Here is a 17958-nt window from a genome sequence, read left to right on the forward strand (position 1 = left end):
CATCGTGACCGTATACCAACTGATAGGGAGATAACTTGGTGGCCCCATGACAGGCCATTCTGTATGCCCATAGGGCTTCGGTCAAACATAGGTGCCACTTCTTCGGGTATTCTTCAATCTTCCTTTTGATCAACTTGATTATTCCTTTGTTGGAAGATTCTGCTTGACCATTGGCCTGAGCGTAATATGGAGAAGAATTTAACAACTTGATGCCCATATGGGTCGTAAATTCCTCAAATTCCCCCGATGTGAACATTGTTCCTTGATCGGTTGTTATAGTTTGAGGGATACCGAATCGGTAGACGATATGATCCCTTACGAAATCGGCCATGATAGCCGAAGTCACAGTCCTTAGTGGGATTGCCTCCACCCATTTGGTGAAGTAATCAGTAGCAACAAGAATAAACTTGTGCCCCTTGCTTGATGGTGGATAAATTTGGCCGATAAGGTCTATTCCCCACCCTCTGAACGGCCATGGTTTGATGATGGGATTCATGGCCGACGCGGGTGCACGTTGGATATTTCCAAACTTTTGACACTCCTGACAACCCTTATAATATTTAAAACAGTCTTCGAGGATCGTAGGCCAATAGTACCCGTTGTTTCTGATCATCCACTTCATCTTATGTGCCGATTGGTGAGCTCCGCATACCCCTTCATGGATTTCTCCCATTAGAGTCTTGGCTTCTTCTGTCCCAAGGCATTTAAGAAGAACACCATCGATCGTTCGGTAGAACAGATCATCTTCGAGCAGTACGTACTTGGTAGCGTGAAAGCGCACTCGTCGCTCCACCTTTCTAGACGGATCCTTCAGGTAATCGGCAATTTCTTTACGCCAATCGTCGGCTGCAAGCTCTAAGGCCATGGCGCCCGGAATCGGCCGATACCCAGATGCGTGTTGAGCGAGTTTGTTTGCTTCCTCGTTGTGGTCTCTTGGGACGTGTTCGATTACTGCCGATCTGAATTCTTTTAAAAGCTGTAAGCAATCTTCGTGATGAATTCGTAATATGTCATCTTTGCACTCAGCCCTTCCGGTTAGTTGATCCACAATTAGCATTGAATCTCCGAAGACCTCAACAGAATCGGCCTTGACTTCCCTCAATAATCGTAAGCCTTTTAATACGGCTCTGTACTCCGCTTGATTGTTTGTGGCGGCGGTTTCTATCGGCAGAGAAAAATCATATCTTGCCCCCCGAGGCGATATGAGAACGATGCCGATTCCTGATCCGACTCCGCATGATGACCCATCAAAAAATAACTGCCAAGGCGCTAGTTCCAAGAAAGCGATCTCCGGCCCACAGTGCTGGGCGACGAAATCGGCCATGACTTGACCCTTGACGGCTTTTGCCGATTCGTACCGTAGGTCAAATTCCGATAAAGCTAAGATCCACTTACCGATTCGTCCTTTCAATATCGGCAATGACAGCATGTATTTTACTACATCATCTTTGCATACGACTATACATTCTGCCGACAGTAGATAGTGCCTGAGTTTGGTGCACGAGAAGTAAAGACACAAACACAAACGCTCCACTGGAGGATATCTTGTTTCGGCATCCAGGAGTCTTCTACTAACGTAATAGATTACCCGCTCCTTGCCTTCAAACTCTTGGACTAGAGCCGACCCAATAGCTTTTTCATCGGCTGATAAATATAGTTTAAACGGCTTGCCCGTTTGAGGGGGAACCAGGACTGGGGGTGAGACCAAGTATCGCTTTATGTCTTCTAGCGCCTTGCGCTGTTCTTCTCCCCATATAAACTCCTGGTCTGGCTTCAACTTCAGAAGCGGTGTGAACGCCTGAATCCGTCCAGATAGATTAGATATAAACCTTCTGATGAAGTTTACCTTGCCGATTAGAGACTGTAGCTCAGTTTTGTTCTGTGGAGCGACGACTTTGTTGATGGCCGCTATGGTCTTTTGATTGACTTCTATACCTCGTTCGTGCACCATGAATCCTAAGAACTGTCCGGCGGAGACGCCGAAAGCGCATTTGTTGGGATTCATCTTGAGACCATGCTTTTTGGTACACTCTAGCACCTGTCGCAAATCGGCTAGGTGTTCCTCGTGGCTTTTGGACTTGACCACAACGTCATCGATGTAGATCTCCACCAGGAGGCCAATGAGTTTGTGAAAAATGTAGTTCATGGCTCTCTGATACGTAGCACCAGCATTTTTCAAACCGAAAGTCATCACCACCCACTCGAATAGACCAAGATGGCCTGGACATCTGAAAGCCGTTTTGGGTATATCCTCTTCGGCCATAAGTATTTGATTGTATCCGGCGTTTCCATCCATGAAGCTAATAATTTTGTGCCCCGCGGCAGCGTCGATCAGTACATCGGCCGTAGGCATGGGGTAAACATCCATCGGTGTGGCCTGATTAAGATTTCTGAAATCAACGCAAACGCGCAGCTTCCCGTTTTTCTTGTACACCGGTACGATATTAGAAATCCACTCAGCATAACGACATTGCCGAATAAATTTTGCTTCAATTAGCCGAGTTATTTCAGCTTTTATGTCTGGTAAAATTTTAGGATTGCATCGCCGTGCGGGTTGTTGGTACGGCCGATACCCTGGCTTTATGGGTAGCCGATGTTCAACAATAGACCGATCTAATCCGGGCATCTCGTGATACTCCCAAGCAAAACAATCCTTGAATTCTCTTAATAAATTTGTCAATTTACACTTGTACTCTGGATCTAAATTTGCACTAATAAAGGTCGGCCTTGGTTTGGTCCTGTCACCTAAATCTACCATCTCCAATGAATCGGCCGACGTGAATCCGTGTCCCAGTTTCCCGTCTTCTCGGGCGAACTGATCCATCTATTGCACTTCTTCGGAGCCGACTGCTCGGATCGGCTGTAGGCCAAAATCGGTGACCTTCAGGAAATCGGTTTCCCACATCCTACCTGATATGCACCTGACGGTTTCGCAGCTTCATTGCTGTGCGTCGGCTGCTGCGATGCTGTATGCGGAGTCGGCTTTGACCACCTCGATGTTGTCGCCGACCCATTGTACAAGGCATTGATGCATAGTTGACGGGATGCAGCAGTTTGCGTGTATCCAGTCTCGGCCAAGAAGCATATTATAGGACCCTTTGCCATTAATGACAAAAAACGTGGTAGGAAGAGTCTTACTGCCGATGGTGAGGTCGACGCAGAGGGCACCGCGAGCGTTTGACACCTTGCCTTCGAAGTCCTTGAGCATCATGTCCGTCCTGGTTAAGTCGTCGTCGCTCTTTCCCAGCTTTCGGAGTACGGCATACGGCATGATGTTGACGGCAGCTCCCCCGTCGACCATCAATCTAGTGAGGGGGCGACCGTCAACATGCCCTTTAAGGAACAACGCCTTCATATGTTGTCGTTCATCATCTTCGGGCTTTTCGAACGTGGCCATCATTGGTTCTAAAGCCAACCGTGCTGTTTGTTCCTCTATCGCCGACACGTTCTGTTGATCGGCAGGGGTCATAAACTCCATCGGCAATATGAAAACCATACCGATTTCGGCTGCCGATTCATCACCCGCCGATTCATCGTTGCCCTTGTCGTTTCTTTTGGGGCGCCACACCTGAGGCCTCCCTTCCTTCCTGTCCATCGCGCTTTCTTCTTGTTGTTGTTCCCATTGGCGGAGGCGTTGGATTCTCCGTTTTTGTGATTTGGTTAAACCGTCGGGGCACCATCTGGGGTTTATTAGCCTCCCTTCTTTCCCGGCGCGTTCCCATTCCGGTTCGCGTCCTAACGGGTTTTCGTCCGTTACCCGAGCATCGGCCATGTCTTCGAGCCGGCTGTGAACGCTAGCTTTGCTATTTGATTGATCGTGTCGATCGGTCCTGCCCCCCTGCCTATTATGGCTTCTACCTTCTGACTGATCATATCGGTCACTTCTGCCCCCCAGCCGATCACGCAAGGAAGGGCGCTGATAATCTGGGTTGCGCCGATTCCTGCTGATCGGTTCTGGCCTTCCATCCCTGGAACGAGACCTGGTGAACGGCCGATTGCCTCGATAGGGACCGTTGCACTCTGGGCAAGTATCGGCTGATGGTAGCCTGAGGTTATTTTCCCAGCAATGGATGAAGAATGGGCATCTCCAGTGCTCCTCATGCCGACGCATCGCTTCCTCTCGGGACCTCGAACGTTCATGTTGGCGTTGGTACTTTTGGAGCAGGAACTGGGAAGTAATACGTGGTCTATCAGACTCACCATCGTCGTCCTCCATTCGTCGTTTCCCTTTGACATCTTCGGGCGTAACTTGATTTCTGGGATCGACAGAGCCACTCCTTTTTGCCGATTCGGACGTCAGCACTTTTGTTTGGAGGGGATTCTTACCCGTGTCCACCATGTTGGTAGGAAAAGGGTGTTGATCAATCTTCATTGGTTTGGCCGGTTTTGCCGGCACTTCAAATTTGAGTCTGCCTTGCTCAATGGCCGACTGTATTTGTTGCCTGAAGATTTTGCACTCGTTGGTATCATGTGATGTGGTGTTATGCCACTTGCAATACTTCATCTTCTTCAATTGTTCGGCAGAGGGTATCGTGTGGTAAGGTGAGAGTTTAATTTGTCCTTCCTGGAGTAGAAGATCGAAGATTTTGTCAGCTTTAGTTGTGTCGAAACCAAATGCTTCCGGCTCCTTTTTGCCGAACGGGCATGATATCGGCTTCTTTCCTTTAATCCACTCTGCAAGTCCGATGTCGGCGTCTTCCTCATCCTCTAATTCTTCCAGGAACGCCACTTTCTTCTGGAAATTCCTTCTTGGATCGAATGGACGCACCTCCTGCCCGGACAATCGGTGGACAATCTGGCTTAGGCTCTCGAACTCTTGTGAAGCATATTTCTCCTTAATGTGTGGCAGCAGGCCTTGGAAAGCTATATCGGCCAACTGCGCATCGGTTAGAGCCAAGGAGTAGCATTTGCTCCTGATCTCCCGAAACCTTTGTATATACGAGGGTATCGGCTCATCACTTCTTTGCCGAAGGCTAGTCAAATCGGACAGCTTCATTTCATGGACCCCAGCATAGAAGTACTTGTGGAACTGCCTTTCCAGATCGGCCCATGTGATAATTGAGTTTGGTGGCAAAGTGGTGAACCATTGGAAGGCCGATCCAGACAAGGATGACGAGAACAGCCGTACCCGTAGGGCATCTTGCGTAGCTGCCTCCCCACATTGGATGATGAATCTATTGACATGTTCTACGGTAGACGTATCATCCATCCCCGAAAACTTGGTAAAATCAGGAACTTTGTACCGATGGGGAAACGGCAACAAGTCATACGTAGATGGGTATGGTGTCCTGTAGGTATACGTTTGCACCTTCGACTTCAGGCTGAATTGTTCTTGCATTACCTCCGCGATTTGCGCCGACCAATCTGGTTGTTGCTGGGGAATAGTTGGTGGTGGGATCGGCACATGCTGATAAATCGGAGGTTGAATAAAAGGAGGTTGATGAAAAGGTGGTATCTGAGTATAAGCTGGTAGTGTAGTAAAGGACGGCTGCTTGTAGGCACCACTTGTTTCATCATATAACATGAGCTCTGACGTCTTGTTGACCTCCGGAGTAATAGACTGGTATGGTGGTATGATCGGCCGAGTGGCCGTTTGGGAGGGTGTCTGGAACGGAGAATTTCCTTGGCTGACCGATTGATTCAAACCGGTCGTGTTTAAGGGTGCCCCCCAGGGTAAAGGGATGACTGGAGGGAGTGGCGCAGAGGACGGCTGGATGGAGCCGTATCCCAAAGGAGTTGATGACGTAGAAGCACCAGATCTTCCGACAGAGGATTGGATCGGCTGTGAAGCCTGATAAGCCTGATTTGGTGGAATCGGCTGAAAATACGTAGGTCCCCTGTACCCTTGTGGTATACCTCCGGCGAAGGAGTTAACAACAGCATTGTGCACCATGTTTGAAAGTACCGGGGATTGGTTGATGAAGGCGTGATGAAGAGATTGTTGAATCATATCGGACATTTTATCCGAATCTTCTGAAATTGTGATCTGGCGGGGAGTAGGGAAAGGAGACTTTTTAACAGTTTCCCCGCTCCTGGAACGACTGAAGGATTTCAAGCAAGTTTTACGGACTTGCTCCAAATACTGATTCAGATCTTCTTTTTGGTCGTCCTTTAGATCTGCCTCCGTCACTTCGATGACGTTATCTTCGGAGACTTCAGCAGCTTTCGACATGACAGCGGTTGTATTGGTCCCACCGGGCGTGCCAAAAGTGTGTTGGCGCTAGAAATCGGTCAACCGAATCCCAGCGACCGACACACGACCCGGGAGAATCTGCTTAGCTCCTGTTCGGGTGAATGCCCTGGTGCGGTTCGCGCGGCGTGCCAGCCAATCTGACCTGTTGATTGGCAAGGAAGAACACGTGTCAAATTCAGAAACTACGATCGGCTAAGTTTCCGATCGAGAGAAGCTTATCGGCAGATCAGCCGATTTACTATGGTAATGAAATCGGCTATAAGACAGCACGATCCCTGTAGCCTTGTAGATAGAAAAATACTGAAGTAAATCGGTACAAAGCTTGAAATAACAGCGCTAAGAAAAGATCTAATCGGCAACGGATGGATCCAACAACAGAAAGTAATGAAAGCCGATACTACCGATTCCTAGCGGGATAACGGGTGATAAAAACTAGGAAAACAGGTAAAAACCTATGAATCTAGTCGATATCGATAACTGATGAATAAATCTAAACAAAACAACAGCGATGCGCCGGAAGTTAAAGCTTAGATATTACTCGATAAACGGAACTTACAGAATCGGCCGGAGATCAAGATGATGCAGCCCTGCCAACCCGCACGAACTCGTGAGAAAGAAAAGTAACGGCGAAGTCGCCTGCTCGAAAGTAAGTACGAGGAATAAAGTAACTTGTTGTATTGATTGATTGTTGTGTTTACAGATTTACAAAGGTAGCTATTTATAGCCCCGTACAAATAATCTTCTTAACCGACTAGAACTCTATCTCTAATTCAAACAGAAAACAAATATCTACAAGCACAATCCGTGCTAAACTAATTACCCCACGCTTCGTGGGCTGAACTCCACCTTATCTCTCCATCTTTCCAAGCCCATACAGGCCCACCTTAGTCCACCTTCCTGATCGGCCGATTTCTTATCGGCAAAGGATTGCCGATTGGGAATCTGGCGCATTCACCCTGAAGCGAAGTAAAAGCTACTGACCGATTCCGCATTATAGCACCTTTTGACCGATTCCCATCTGTACTTCTTCGACTTCTTTCCTCCTTGGCGCTGATTCTACTGGTGACGAAATCCGGCGTCAACAGGTGTCTTAACTACGGATTTAGATGGTACCCTATTAAGTGTGAAAGCTGTTGTTTCTAGAGCGTATCCCCAAAATGACAACGGTAGGTCCGACTGGCTCATCATTGATCGAACCATATCTAACAAAGTTCGATTACGTCGCTCGGACACACCGTTTCTCTGAGGTGTTCCAGGCGGCGTAAGTTGTGGAACAATTCCACAACTCTTTAGATGATTGCTAACTCGTGGCTCAATACTCGCCTCCACGATCAGATCGTAGGGCCTTAAATTTCTTGCCACGCTGATTTTCAACTTCATCTGAAATTCTTGAACTTTCAATGGTTTCTGACTGTGCTCATCAAGTAGACATAGCCATATCTACTAAAATCATCAGTGAAAGTTATGAAGTATTGGAATCCTCCTCTAGCCATCGTGCTCATTGGTCCGCATACATTACTATGTACGAGTTCCAACAAGTCTACTGCTCTCTCAGGAAATCCTGTGAAAGGCGTCTTGGTCATCTTGCATAGCAAGCAAGCCTCACATGTCTCGTATGATTCAAAATCAAACGAAGTTAGAAGTCCATCAGAATGGAGCTTCTTCATGCGCTTTTCACTTATATGACCCAAACGACAATGCCACAAGTAGGTAGGACTCAAATCATTAGGCCGAGGCCTTTTAGCACTTACATTACAGACAGGTGAACCATCAAGATTTAAAACAAATAATCCATTCACAATGGGTGCAAATGCCATAAACATATTATTCTTAGAGATCACACAACCATTGTTTTCACTCGCAAATGAATAACCATCCTTCATCAAGCATGAAGGAGACAAAATGTTTCGACTTAAACTAGGAACGAAATAACAATTATTCAACTCCATAATAAATCCTGACGGGAGGTGGAGTTGCATCGTCCCGACGGTCAACGCAGCAACTCTTGCATTATTGCCCACGCGGAAATCAACTTCTCCTCTTTCCACGCTTTTACTTCTTATCATTTCCTGCATCGAATTGCAAATATGAGCAACCGATCCGGTATCAAATACCCAAGAATTAATAATTGTATGAGCGAGAAATATGTTGTCTATAACATTAACAACAAGCGTACCTGAGGTAGAAGTACTCTTACTTCCACCATTCTTCAAGGAAGCTAGGTACTGCTTACAGTTTCTCTTCCAGTGACCAAGTTCATGACAGTAAAAGCACTCTTTGTCTGGAGCAGGTCCAGGTCCAGCTTTAACCTTGGGCGCTGGGTTTGGCTTGGATGTTCCAGCCTTGCCCTTCTTCTTCCAAGAATTGCCCTTCTTCTTAAAGCTAGGCTTGTTCTGTATAGCCATCACATGGCTGGTACTAGCGCTTTTCTTGATGTCAGCCTCTGCTGTTTTAAGCATGCCACACAGCTCATTCAGACCCTTCTCCGTCCCATGCATATGGTAGTTCGAGATGAAGTTCCCATAGCTAGGCGGAAGAGACGAAAGAATGAAATCAGTGGCCAACTCTTGGCCCAGTTGGAAGCCTAGCTTCTCCAACCGTTGAGTGTAACCAACCATCTTGATTACGTGTGGTCCTACTGCTGCGCCTTCTGCTAGCTTGCTCTCAACAAAGGCCTTAGACACATTGAACCTTTCAGTCCTGGCCTGTGTTTGGAACATGTCTCTAAGCACCACGATCATATCGTGCACCTCATGGTTTGTTTCAAACTGCATCTGCAGCTCGGGTTCCATGCAAGCAAGCATAAGGCAGCTTACTTCGAGGTTAGCATCACATGCTTTCTTGTAAGCATTCTTAGCAGCAGCGGGTGCATCATTAGCAGGTTCTTCTGGCAGTGGGTTGTCTAGAACATCTTCCTTTTTCTCAGCCCTGAGAACAATTCTCAGGTTACGGATCCAATCCGTGTAATTTGTTCCATTCAACTTGTCCTTCTCAAGGACCGAACGCAAAGCAAACGGTGTAGTGCTGCTAGGTGTCATTTAATCTACAACAAAGTAATGCAAAATACACTAAGACAAACGTATCCATGATAGAGCAAATCACATTAAACTATTTTAACAGAATCTACTCCCACTAAAATCAATATCCCTCTATTGAAACTTAGTGATTCAGGATCCACAACTAACAAGTCTACTAGTGAGCTTTAGCATCACCGCTAGCAAACAAGGTAGATCGGTAAGCAACTTTTGCTAATCATATCACATATGACTCCTGTTGTTGGGTGACATCTCTATGTCTCGGCGCCCAACCTTTATGCCCCAAGGTCCTTAACCGTTAAGATAACCTTGTTAAGCAAACCAACCCTTATGCGTGTAAGTGTCCGACACAAACCCGTCTAGTCAAGGAAAACTAGTGGCACCCTAATTTCATAGACCCACCACTAATTGTACAAGACATGGGATGGTGCAAGTTTTAGTTGGGAGGGCATACTAACTTAAACTTTGTGAGGGATCATTCTACTTCTAACATCACAGCATGCAGAAAGTAAAACATAAACAGAATAGCATTCACACAGTTGTGACACAGTATGGCCCGTTTTCATATAGTGATCTCCATCTCCATAGAACCTAATTTCGCCGAAAACGGCAAAGCGGTTGAATTTCATGTGTAACTTTTTCTGTAGATCAATTTTCATATAAAATTCGCCCCGATCCGAGATCGTACCGAAAAGTTACGGTTGATTTACCGAAGCATACGCAAACGGCAAAAATCCCGACCCCGGCAGTAGATCTCATCTACTATTGCACATCTAATGCGCCTGGCGTATGACCCTGGATTTCGATTCGACCAATCATATTGATCTTCGCTCACTGCAACTGGATTTACGTGTATCACTTAACTCCGATGGCGGAAACCGACCGGTAGGAGTATGTCGTTACACTACCATTGCAGCAAGGGCACGAAACCAGGACATAGATCAAACGGAAAACTCGCATATCTCCATATGCACACATCCCGAATCCAAAACTAAGCATCTACGGCTCTTGATACCACTGTTGGGATACGAGGTAGGCTACGCTAGTGCAAATCAAAATTTCTACCGCGTAAAACCAAGAATAACTGCCGTATAAGGATCACAGGATTACCACTCGATGCACTACTGGTGCGAAAGATGTAGATATGCGTCGATGCAGTGAAGACGATCACATAGTCGTACGTAGTCGATCAACGTAGTCGTACGTAGTCGATCACGTCAACGTCCAGCAGCTCCTCAGCAGCTCGTCCACGTGCAGCAAGATCGCCCCCGGTGCCGCGGCTCGTCGTTGGCTCGTCGTGGCTCGTCGGCGGCTCGGCGGCGGCTCGTCCAAGTGCTGCAGGCGCAACACCTCCAAGGTATCCACACGTGCAGGGAGGAAGCGTCGCAAGCCAGACTGCTAGATCCGCGAGTTGCAATAGGCGAGGGCGTGGGAGGAGCGGCAGGTGTGTTTCGCCAAAAGGTGTAAACCCTAGGGCACCCCCACCCCTCTATTTATAGAGGTTCCTAACGGGCCTCTGGGTCCGAGGCCCATTAGTACTTCTAAACCTAATCCAACTCGGATCAGATCCGAATTGGGCTTCCAGCCCCTTAAGTGTGTGACCGACCCTATGGGTTCGGATAAGTATAGACATGGCCCGAGTACTCCTATTCGGCCCAATAGTCGGTAGCAGCCTCTAGCAAGACGTGCCAACTCCTATACGCACACGAAGATCATATCAGACGAACCATCACAACATAATATACGCGCTATTCCCTTTGCCTCACGATATTTGGTCTAGCTTCAAGCCGACCGCTCTTTCTCGATCCTGTGATTCGGAATCCCTTTGTAGGTTAACTCTTAACCGTACGTAGCATGGCCATGCATTTTCGGATCCGATCACTCGAGGGCCCCAGAGATATCACTCTCAATTAGAGAGGGGCAAATCCCATCTTGATTGACCATGTCTCATAGTATGCTTCTTGACAAACCCGAAAGCTACCTTTATAACTACCCTGTTACGGCGTAGCATTTGATAGCCCCTAAGTAGGTCGATCCACATCTAGAATACATGCGACAATCTCAGGTCTAAGGACAAAGCGTATATGTTGTTTAAAGAGAGAACTACTTCTCGTGTTGGGTCAGTCCTAGCACATGTCTCCACATGTGTCAACATTATTAGTTCAACATCTCCATGTCCATGACTTGTGAAACATAGTCATCAACTAATACATGTGCTAGTCTAATATTCATGTGTGTCCTCACATGAACTCCGACTAGGGACAACTTTAGAATAACCATACAAGTAAAGAGTTTCACATACAATTCACATAATTGCAAATCAATTCAAGTAGCCTTCAATGGATATTCAATGAACACAACATACAAATCATGGATACAAATGGAATATCATCATCTCTATGATTGCCTCTAGGGCATACCTCCAACACGAAACTCACAAACAAGATAATAAGACAAAATTTGTAAAACCACAATCATCCTACAATAGCAGCAACACTTCTCCTTTTTTATCTTTTAATCAACAAAAGTAATGGTAGGAAATCAATACATATTCAAAAACTGCAGAGACCGGAGAAGAACTTTCATTTGTGAAAATATTTTTATTTATAAAGCAAATTGTCCTAATCTTTAGTTCAATTCAGACTATAGAATCTGTCTTGAGTTCTGAAAGTCAATGGTAAAACCTTGATATCTACTAAACCACTTAACCAAAAATTATGAAACTTTACTAGAGAATGCACAATTATATTATCCATAACTTTAATTATATGGCTCTTCACGGTAAAAATCACTAAAATTAATTAATCATTATAGCAACCTCGAGTGTTGAATCTGACAACACAAAACTAACAATACAATTTAGAATTTCATATCTGAAGTTCTAGCAAACTGAAAATTATGATCTATACCAATCTGGAAAGCTTGATGAAAACTCTAAAACTTTGGTATTCATTTGAAGATCTTATTATGCATCTAAGGTGCCTTAAAACTGAATAGATCTATTACTGTTCAGAAACTTGTCAGAATAAGTCAGTCATCTTGGAACTGCTATATCTCTTAAACTATATGGCTAAAAATTATGATATAAGACTTCGTGGAAAGAACTCTGAGTTCTACAAAAACTTCTTTAGGTGGGAAAATTAATTCGGGCTCTAACATGTCCATATTTGATGAGAAACAGAAACTGCCAATTCTGTCACCCAGCAGTGATCAATCACGAGATCCATCTCTAATCCCCCACTAAACCAATGGAAAAGGCTAATTATAGGCCCTAAATGTCATCCAAAAACATGGGAGTAGATCAAAACCATCTCACCTTGATCCTCCAAAAGGCTAGAGTTTGTGCAGCCCCTTTCTCTCCTCCCCTTCTCTTTCTTTGTCTCTTCATCTCTCCCTCCTCTAGTCTCTCGGCAGCAGCAGATCGACAGGGAAGGCAACCAGGGGTAGGGCAGCACTAGCAGGAAGTCATGGAAAAAAAAGGAGAAGTCGCTGCTATTTTTGACGGAGGAAAAGAATAGGACGTGAGGGAGAGGGAGAGGGGTGGCACTAAGTGGTGGCATGGGAAAGGTGGAGAATTCACAGTAGATTAGGTTTTCTCTCTTATTCCTTGAGCCATCTCATCCATCCAAATGTTGATCTACTATAACACTATGATCTTAACTCCGAATATCACATATGAAATATCAAACGGAATGCCCTCGACAAGATCTACGCATCTATGGTCTCTGATCATCCATCCGAGAAACCATTCAAAAAGTCAACTTTTTGCCTCACTTTCAAACTCCTAGTCAAACTTGGAACTCTTTTATGCTTTCTAACACATAAAGCGTATTTTGCTCCAATACGCAATCCCGAAAGTCAAGTAAAACTTGTAAGCATAACTCATGTATTTTCTATATTGGACAAAGAAGACCACTCTAATTTCTAGGGTGTTACATGAGGGGAGTTTCATTCTTATGAAACCCACTTGGCACAGTTACCAAGTCCTATGAAATCCAATAAAACTTGCACTGAGCATATTATGGTTTCATGGCATGACACATTTGGTCATAGGACAACGTAAATAAATAATTTAGGCTATTTATGAGACTGTGCAATGAAACTATACACTAAGACATGGCACTCTTGGTAATAGCGCAATAAAATCATGCACTGAGACTTCTTAACCTCGTGGTTATTAATTGATCAAACTTGCGATGGTACTGCCGCAGACTCATTCAAGACCAGCACTTTATGGTGAAAGGTTGGTCCATACGAGTACATTGATTTGAGTCAAATTCAACTAGGCCTAATCTTAAATTCATGGACCCTACCAAAATAGAACTACTCTACCCAAAATTCCTAAATTGAGCTACTCCAATGGCCGTTTTGTTTGTCAAAAAATAGTGCTCGGTTTCTTTAGCCTGTTTGGTATCACGAATTTATTTTTCGAGAACTAATGCAGTTAAAAGCATATTTGAATATTCTATTAATTATTAATCTTTCTATTGACAATCTTGCGCAAAATCATGCCATTTGGCACAACTTTCTTCTTAATCTGTGAAAGAGCTACATAAAGTCAGCGCCAAACGGTGTCGCTAGGCTTTAGCTTTCCCATTGTGGATGGGTGTTTGTTTTCTAAAAATAACACAGTTAAAGTTCTTGCAAATTTAATCAAATCTCGACCAAATTCAAATCAGCGGTTTAGAGACGTGTGTTTTTTTACCATCCACTGCACAAAATCAGCTCTGGTCATTGAAGTGGCAGCATGCGAGTGGACTGCAGGGTACTTTGGTGTGGAGGAACCACGAACCATCGACCGCCGTCGGCGCGGCCGGACGATGCTGCCCTCCGCCTTCTCAAAATCAACAACCTCGCCGTCTCCCGCCCGCCTCCGCCACCTCCTCCCCGCCTCTTCCCTCCACACGACCACCCATCTCCGGCTCGCATCCATTGGCGCACCCTCTCCATCCCCACCTCCAGCACCAAGCCCCTCCCTCCTTCCCCCGTGTCCATTTCTTTCGTACAACCACTACGCCACCAACCTCCGATCCTGCGTCCTCTCCAGAGCCGTCCGGCCCGGCCGGCAGCTCCACGCGAGGCTCCTCGTTTCCGGCCTCGGCCTCAACCCGGCCCTCGCCACCAGGCTCGTCGACCTCTACGCCTCCTGCGGCCATGTGTCCCACGCGCGGCGCCTGTTCGACGGAATGCCCCAGCAGCGGAACGTGTTCCTGTGGAACGTGCTCATCCGCGCCTACGCGCGGGACGGGCCCCGCGAGGCGGCCATCGAGATGTACCGCGCGATGCTGGCCCACGGCAGCGTGGAGCCAGACAACTTCACGTACCCGCCGGTGCTCAAGGCGTGCGCCGCGCTCCTGGACCTGGCCGCCGGCCGGGAGTTGCACGAGCGCGTGGCGCGCACGCGGTGGGCGGCGGACGTGTTCGTGCGCGCGGGGCTCGTCGACATGTACGCCAAGTGTGGGTGCGTGGACGAGGCCCGGGCTGTGTTCGACGGCACCGCTGTGAGGGATGCCGTGGTGTGGAACTCGATGATCGCGGCATGCGGGCAGAACGGGCGGCCAGTGGAGGCGCTTGCTCTGTGCCGTGACATGGCGGCAGAAGGCATTGGGCCGACTATTGCTACTCTGGTCAGCGCAATATCTGCTGCAGCTGATGCGGCAGCCCTGCCCAGAGGGAGGGAGCTTCATGGGTATGGTTGGAGGAGAGGATTTGGGTTACAGGACAAGCTGAAAACTTCCCTTCTGGACATGTATGCCAAGAGCGGTTTGGTCAGGGTGGCACGTGTTGTCTTTGAGCAACTCGTGCACAGAGATCTTGTTTCTTGGAATTCCATGATATGTGGATATGGGATGCATGGCCATGCTGATGAAGCGCTTGCACTGTTCAGCAAAATGAGGAGTGAGGCTCAAGTGATGCCTGACAATATCACTTTTGTTGGGGTTCTATCCGCTTGTAACAATGGAGGGATGGCAAAAGAAGCAAAAGAATTATTTGATCTGATGGTGAGTGTGTATTCCATCAAGCCAACAGTGCAGCATTACACTTGCCTTGTAGATGTTCTGGGTCACTCTGGTAAATTCAAAGAAGCTTCTGATCTCATCAGTAGGATGTTGGTGGAACCAGATTCAGGGATATGGGGTGCACTGCTTAATGGTTGTAAGATCCACAAAAATGTTGAGCTAGCTGAATTAGCCCTGCAAAAATTGATGGAACTGGAGCCTGAAGATGCTGGTAATTATGTTCTTCTATCAAATATATATGCTCAGTCTGGGAAATGGGAAGAAGCTGCAAGGGTGAGGAAGCTGATGAGCAATAGAGGCTTGAAGAAGATAATTGCTTGTAGCTGGATCGAATTGAAAGGAAAATCTCACGGGTTTCTTGTTGATGATGCTTCTCATCCTCGATCAGATGAAATATATGCAGAGTTGGAGAGATTGGAAGGTCTCATGAGTCAAGCAGGCTATGTGCCTGACACCACGCCAGTTTTCCATAATGTGGAAGATGATGAAAAGAGGAACATGGTGAGGGGCCACAGCGAAAGGTTGGCCATTTCATTTGGACTCATTAGTACACCCCCTGGGACAAAGCTACTTGTGACAAAGAATCTTCGAGTTTGTGAGGACTGTCATGTTGTCATGAAGCTGATTTCACAGATTGTGCAGCGTGAAATCATCATAAGAGATGTTAACCGCTACCATCACTTTGTAAATGGTGAATGCTCCTGTAAAGACCATTGGTAACATACACAAGAGGCTACAGAACACTATCTATTTCACAGGCATCATAGTTGTCTTCCATGGCAGAAGGTAAAAATGTTAGAAGGATAATCTTATTTGAAACAAGACTGGTGAACCATGGAAACTTGAACTTCAATATTTCTCTTGAGAACAATATGGTGCAATTTGCATTATCTATGCAAGCAGAGTTTTGAGTGCGATGCATGGCAAGTTTGTAAACATCCTGCTGCAGTGCTGCTCATTAGATGTTGTGGAGAAAGCTTTAGGCAATTTGATTCCTTTTTCCTAATGAACTTTAAGTCTCATCTTATATACATACAATGAGAGCTGACGCTCATGGTGCCAGACGGTTGTACTTGAACGCACCACAAATTTTTACAGGGTTGAGTAACCCATTTTGGTGATAGTGTTTTTGTATTTCTTCTAAGTATATTCTAATATAGGCATACACTGAACAGAATCATTGTTAAAGGTCACCAAAAAGAGGGCCAGCTTAGAGAGATGCCACTAATTGGGAACTTTGGCTTATACCACTACCAAGTAAACTTGTTCAGTGTTCTGTCTTAGAATTATCTACAATTACCATTTGGATCTTTACAAGTGATGGCAAAAATTGTGTGCCTTGACACTTTTTTTACCAGCTTGCCTTCATTATTTGTTATGTAATTATATTTTTTTTCTCAGCGATGATGTAAACAGTTAACATTTTTGCTTTCCGTTTTATCCTGTCAATATGTGGATCTGGTTCTTTCTGTTTGCTCTATTTTATCATTTTTGTGACGCTGCAACATCATGATTTAAAATTCTCAATATTCTGAGATTTACAGCTACCTATGACATTTGTAATCTGACTGATTGTATGACTGGTTGTAGTTTGTTATGGCACTGATGAAGAGCTGCTGGCTATGTTCTTATTAATCCGAAATTACAGTGACATGTCAACATGTTGAAGGCATGGGCAATTGGGCATGGCATGGCTGCCGGCAAATGGCATGGGCAGTTAAAAACTAATACCTCATTTGCTCTGCCAACTATTCTCGTGGTTCAACTTGGTTGGCCTAAATTTCGACTAGTTCAGCAGAGCAAAATATCAAACCTCTTAGAAACAAAGGCCTTCTGAATCCATCTCTAAGCTATTGACAGTGTAGGAGGATATCAGTATAATAGGGAATCCCTCAATGTCTGGATGTGTTGCCCTCTTTTGATGTTGCAAAAACATCGGTGCCATGGTGGCCCTTCTGTCTTTCAAAGTCGAGTATGTTCAAGTCTTGAACGTTGTCTTGGTACATTGTATAAGTCCTTACTATGTCAGAAAGCTTTTGTCCAAATCTTAATATCTTTAGTTAACAGTTGCAAACTAGTCTATGGTGGAAGGAAGGGAGAGGCATCGTACGAATAGTTAGGCTGATTGGACTTGGACATGCTAAGCATTTATTTTAGGAAATACTCCCTCCATTTCAAATTGTAGGTCATTTTTCATTTTAGCTTTTTTAGTTTCTATGCACCTAAATATAGTGTGTATCTAGATACATACAAACACCTATGAACCTAGGAAAGTCACAACAACCTACAATTTAGAACATAGGGAGTATGGTCCTATTTAGATCCATTCATCTAAACTTTAGCCAGGGGTGTTTGGATCTACTAGCTAAATGCTACTCATTACCATACTACCCTCCTTCCTCTCATCTTATCCTCAAGCTAATCCCTCCGACCTTCACGCTGGCAGGCGACGGCTGCTAGAGGGCAGCGGCGCCTGCAGCGGCCTCGGCGCGGCGTTCAGCCAGGTCTGCAAATCCGTACTACTGAATTCCTTATCCTCCTGGTGACGGTGTCTAGAATCTTGACAGGCACCTTCTGATACCGCAGATCCTTTTGCAAATCTATGGTTTCCACCGGGTACTTGTTCTTCCGTACTTTTAAAGCATTTTCCTTACTGGGACACATGGAAAACCGGGTGGATATTCGACATCTCTCCGGGCAGCTGAATAAG

At 45.8% G+C, this 17958-nt stretch overlaps 1 protein-coding gene across 1 annotated transcript; it reads left to right on the forward strand.

Annotated features, from left to right (window-relative positions):
• Nucleotides 1-13987: 13987 nt before the first annotated feature.
• Nucleotides 13988-16425, forward strand: LOC101762700 (pentatricopeptide repeat-containing protein At4g21065). The gene has a single exon (XM_004965463.2). The coding sequence runs from the start codon at nucleotides 14049-14051 to the stop codon at nucleotides 15966-15968; it is 1920 nt and encodes a 639-aa protein (XP_004965520.1). The 5' UTR covers nucleotides 13988-14048; the 3' UTR covers nucleotides 15969-16425.
• The last annotated feature ends 1533 nt before the right edge of the window (nucleotides 16426-17958 follow it).

The sequence above is a fragment of the Setaria italica genome, chromosome IV (assembly GCF_000263155.2).
Source record: "Setaria italica strain Yugu1 chromosome IV, Setaria_italica_v2.0, whole genome shotgun sequence".
Taxonomy (NCBI): Eukaryota; Viridiplantae; Streptophyta; class Magnoliopsida; order Poales; family Poaceae; genus Setaria; species Setaria italica.

Coding starts and splice junctions, on each gene's coding strand:
- LOC101762700 (XM_004965463.2), top strand. CDS start 14,049: ATGCTGCCCTCCGCCTTCTCAAAATCAACAACCTCGCCGTCTCCCGCC.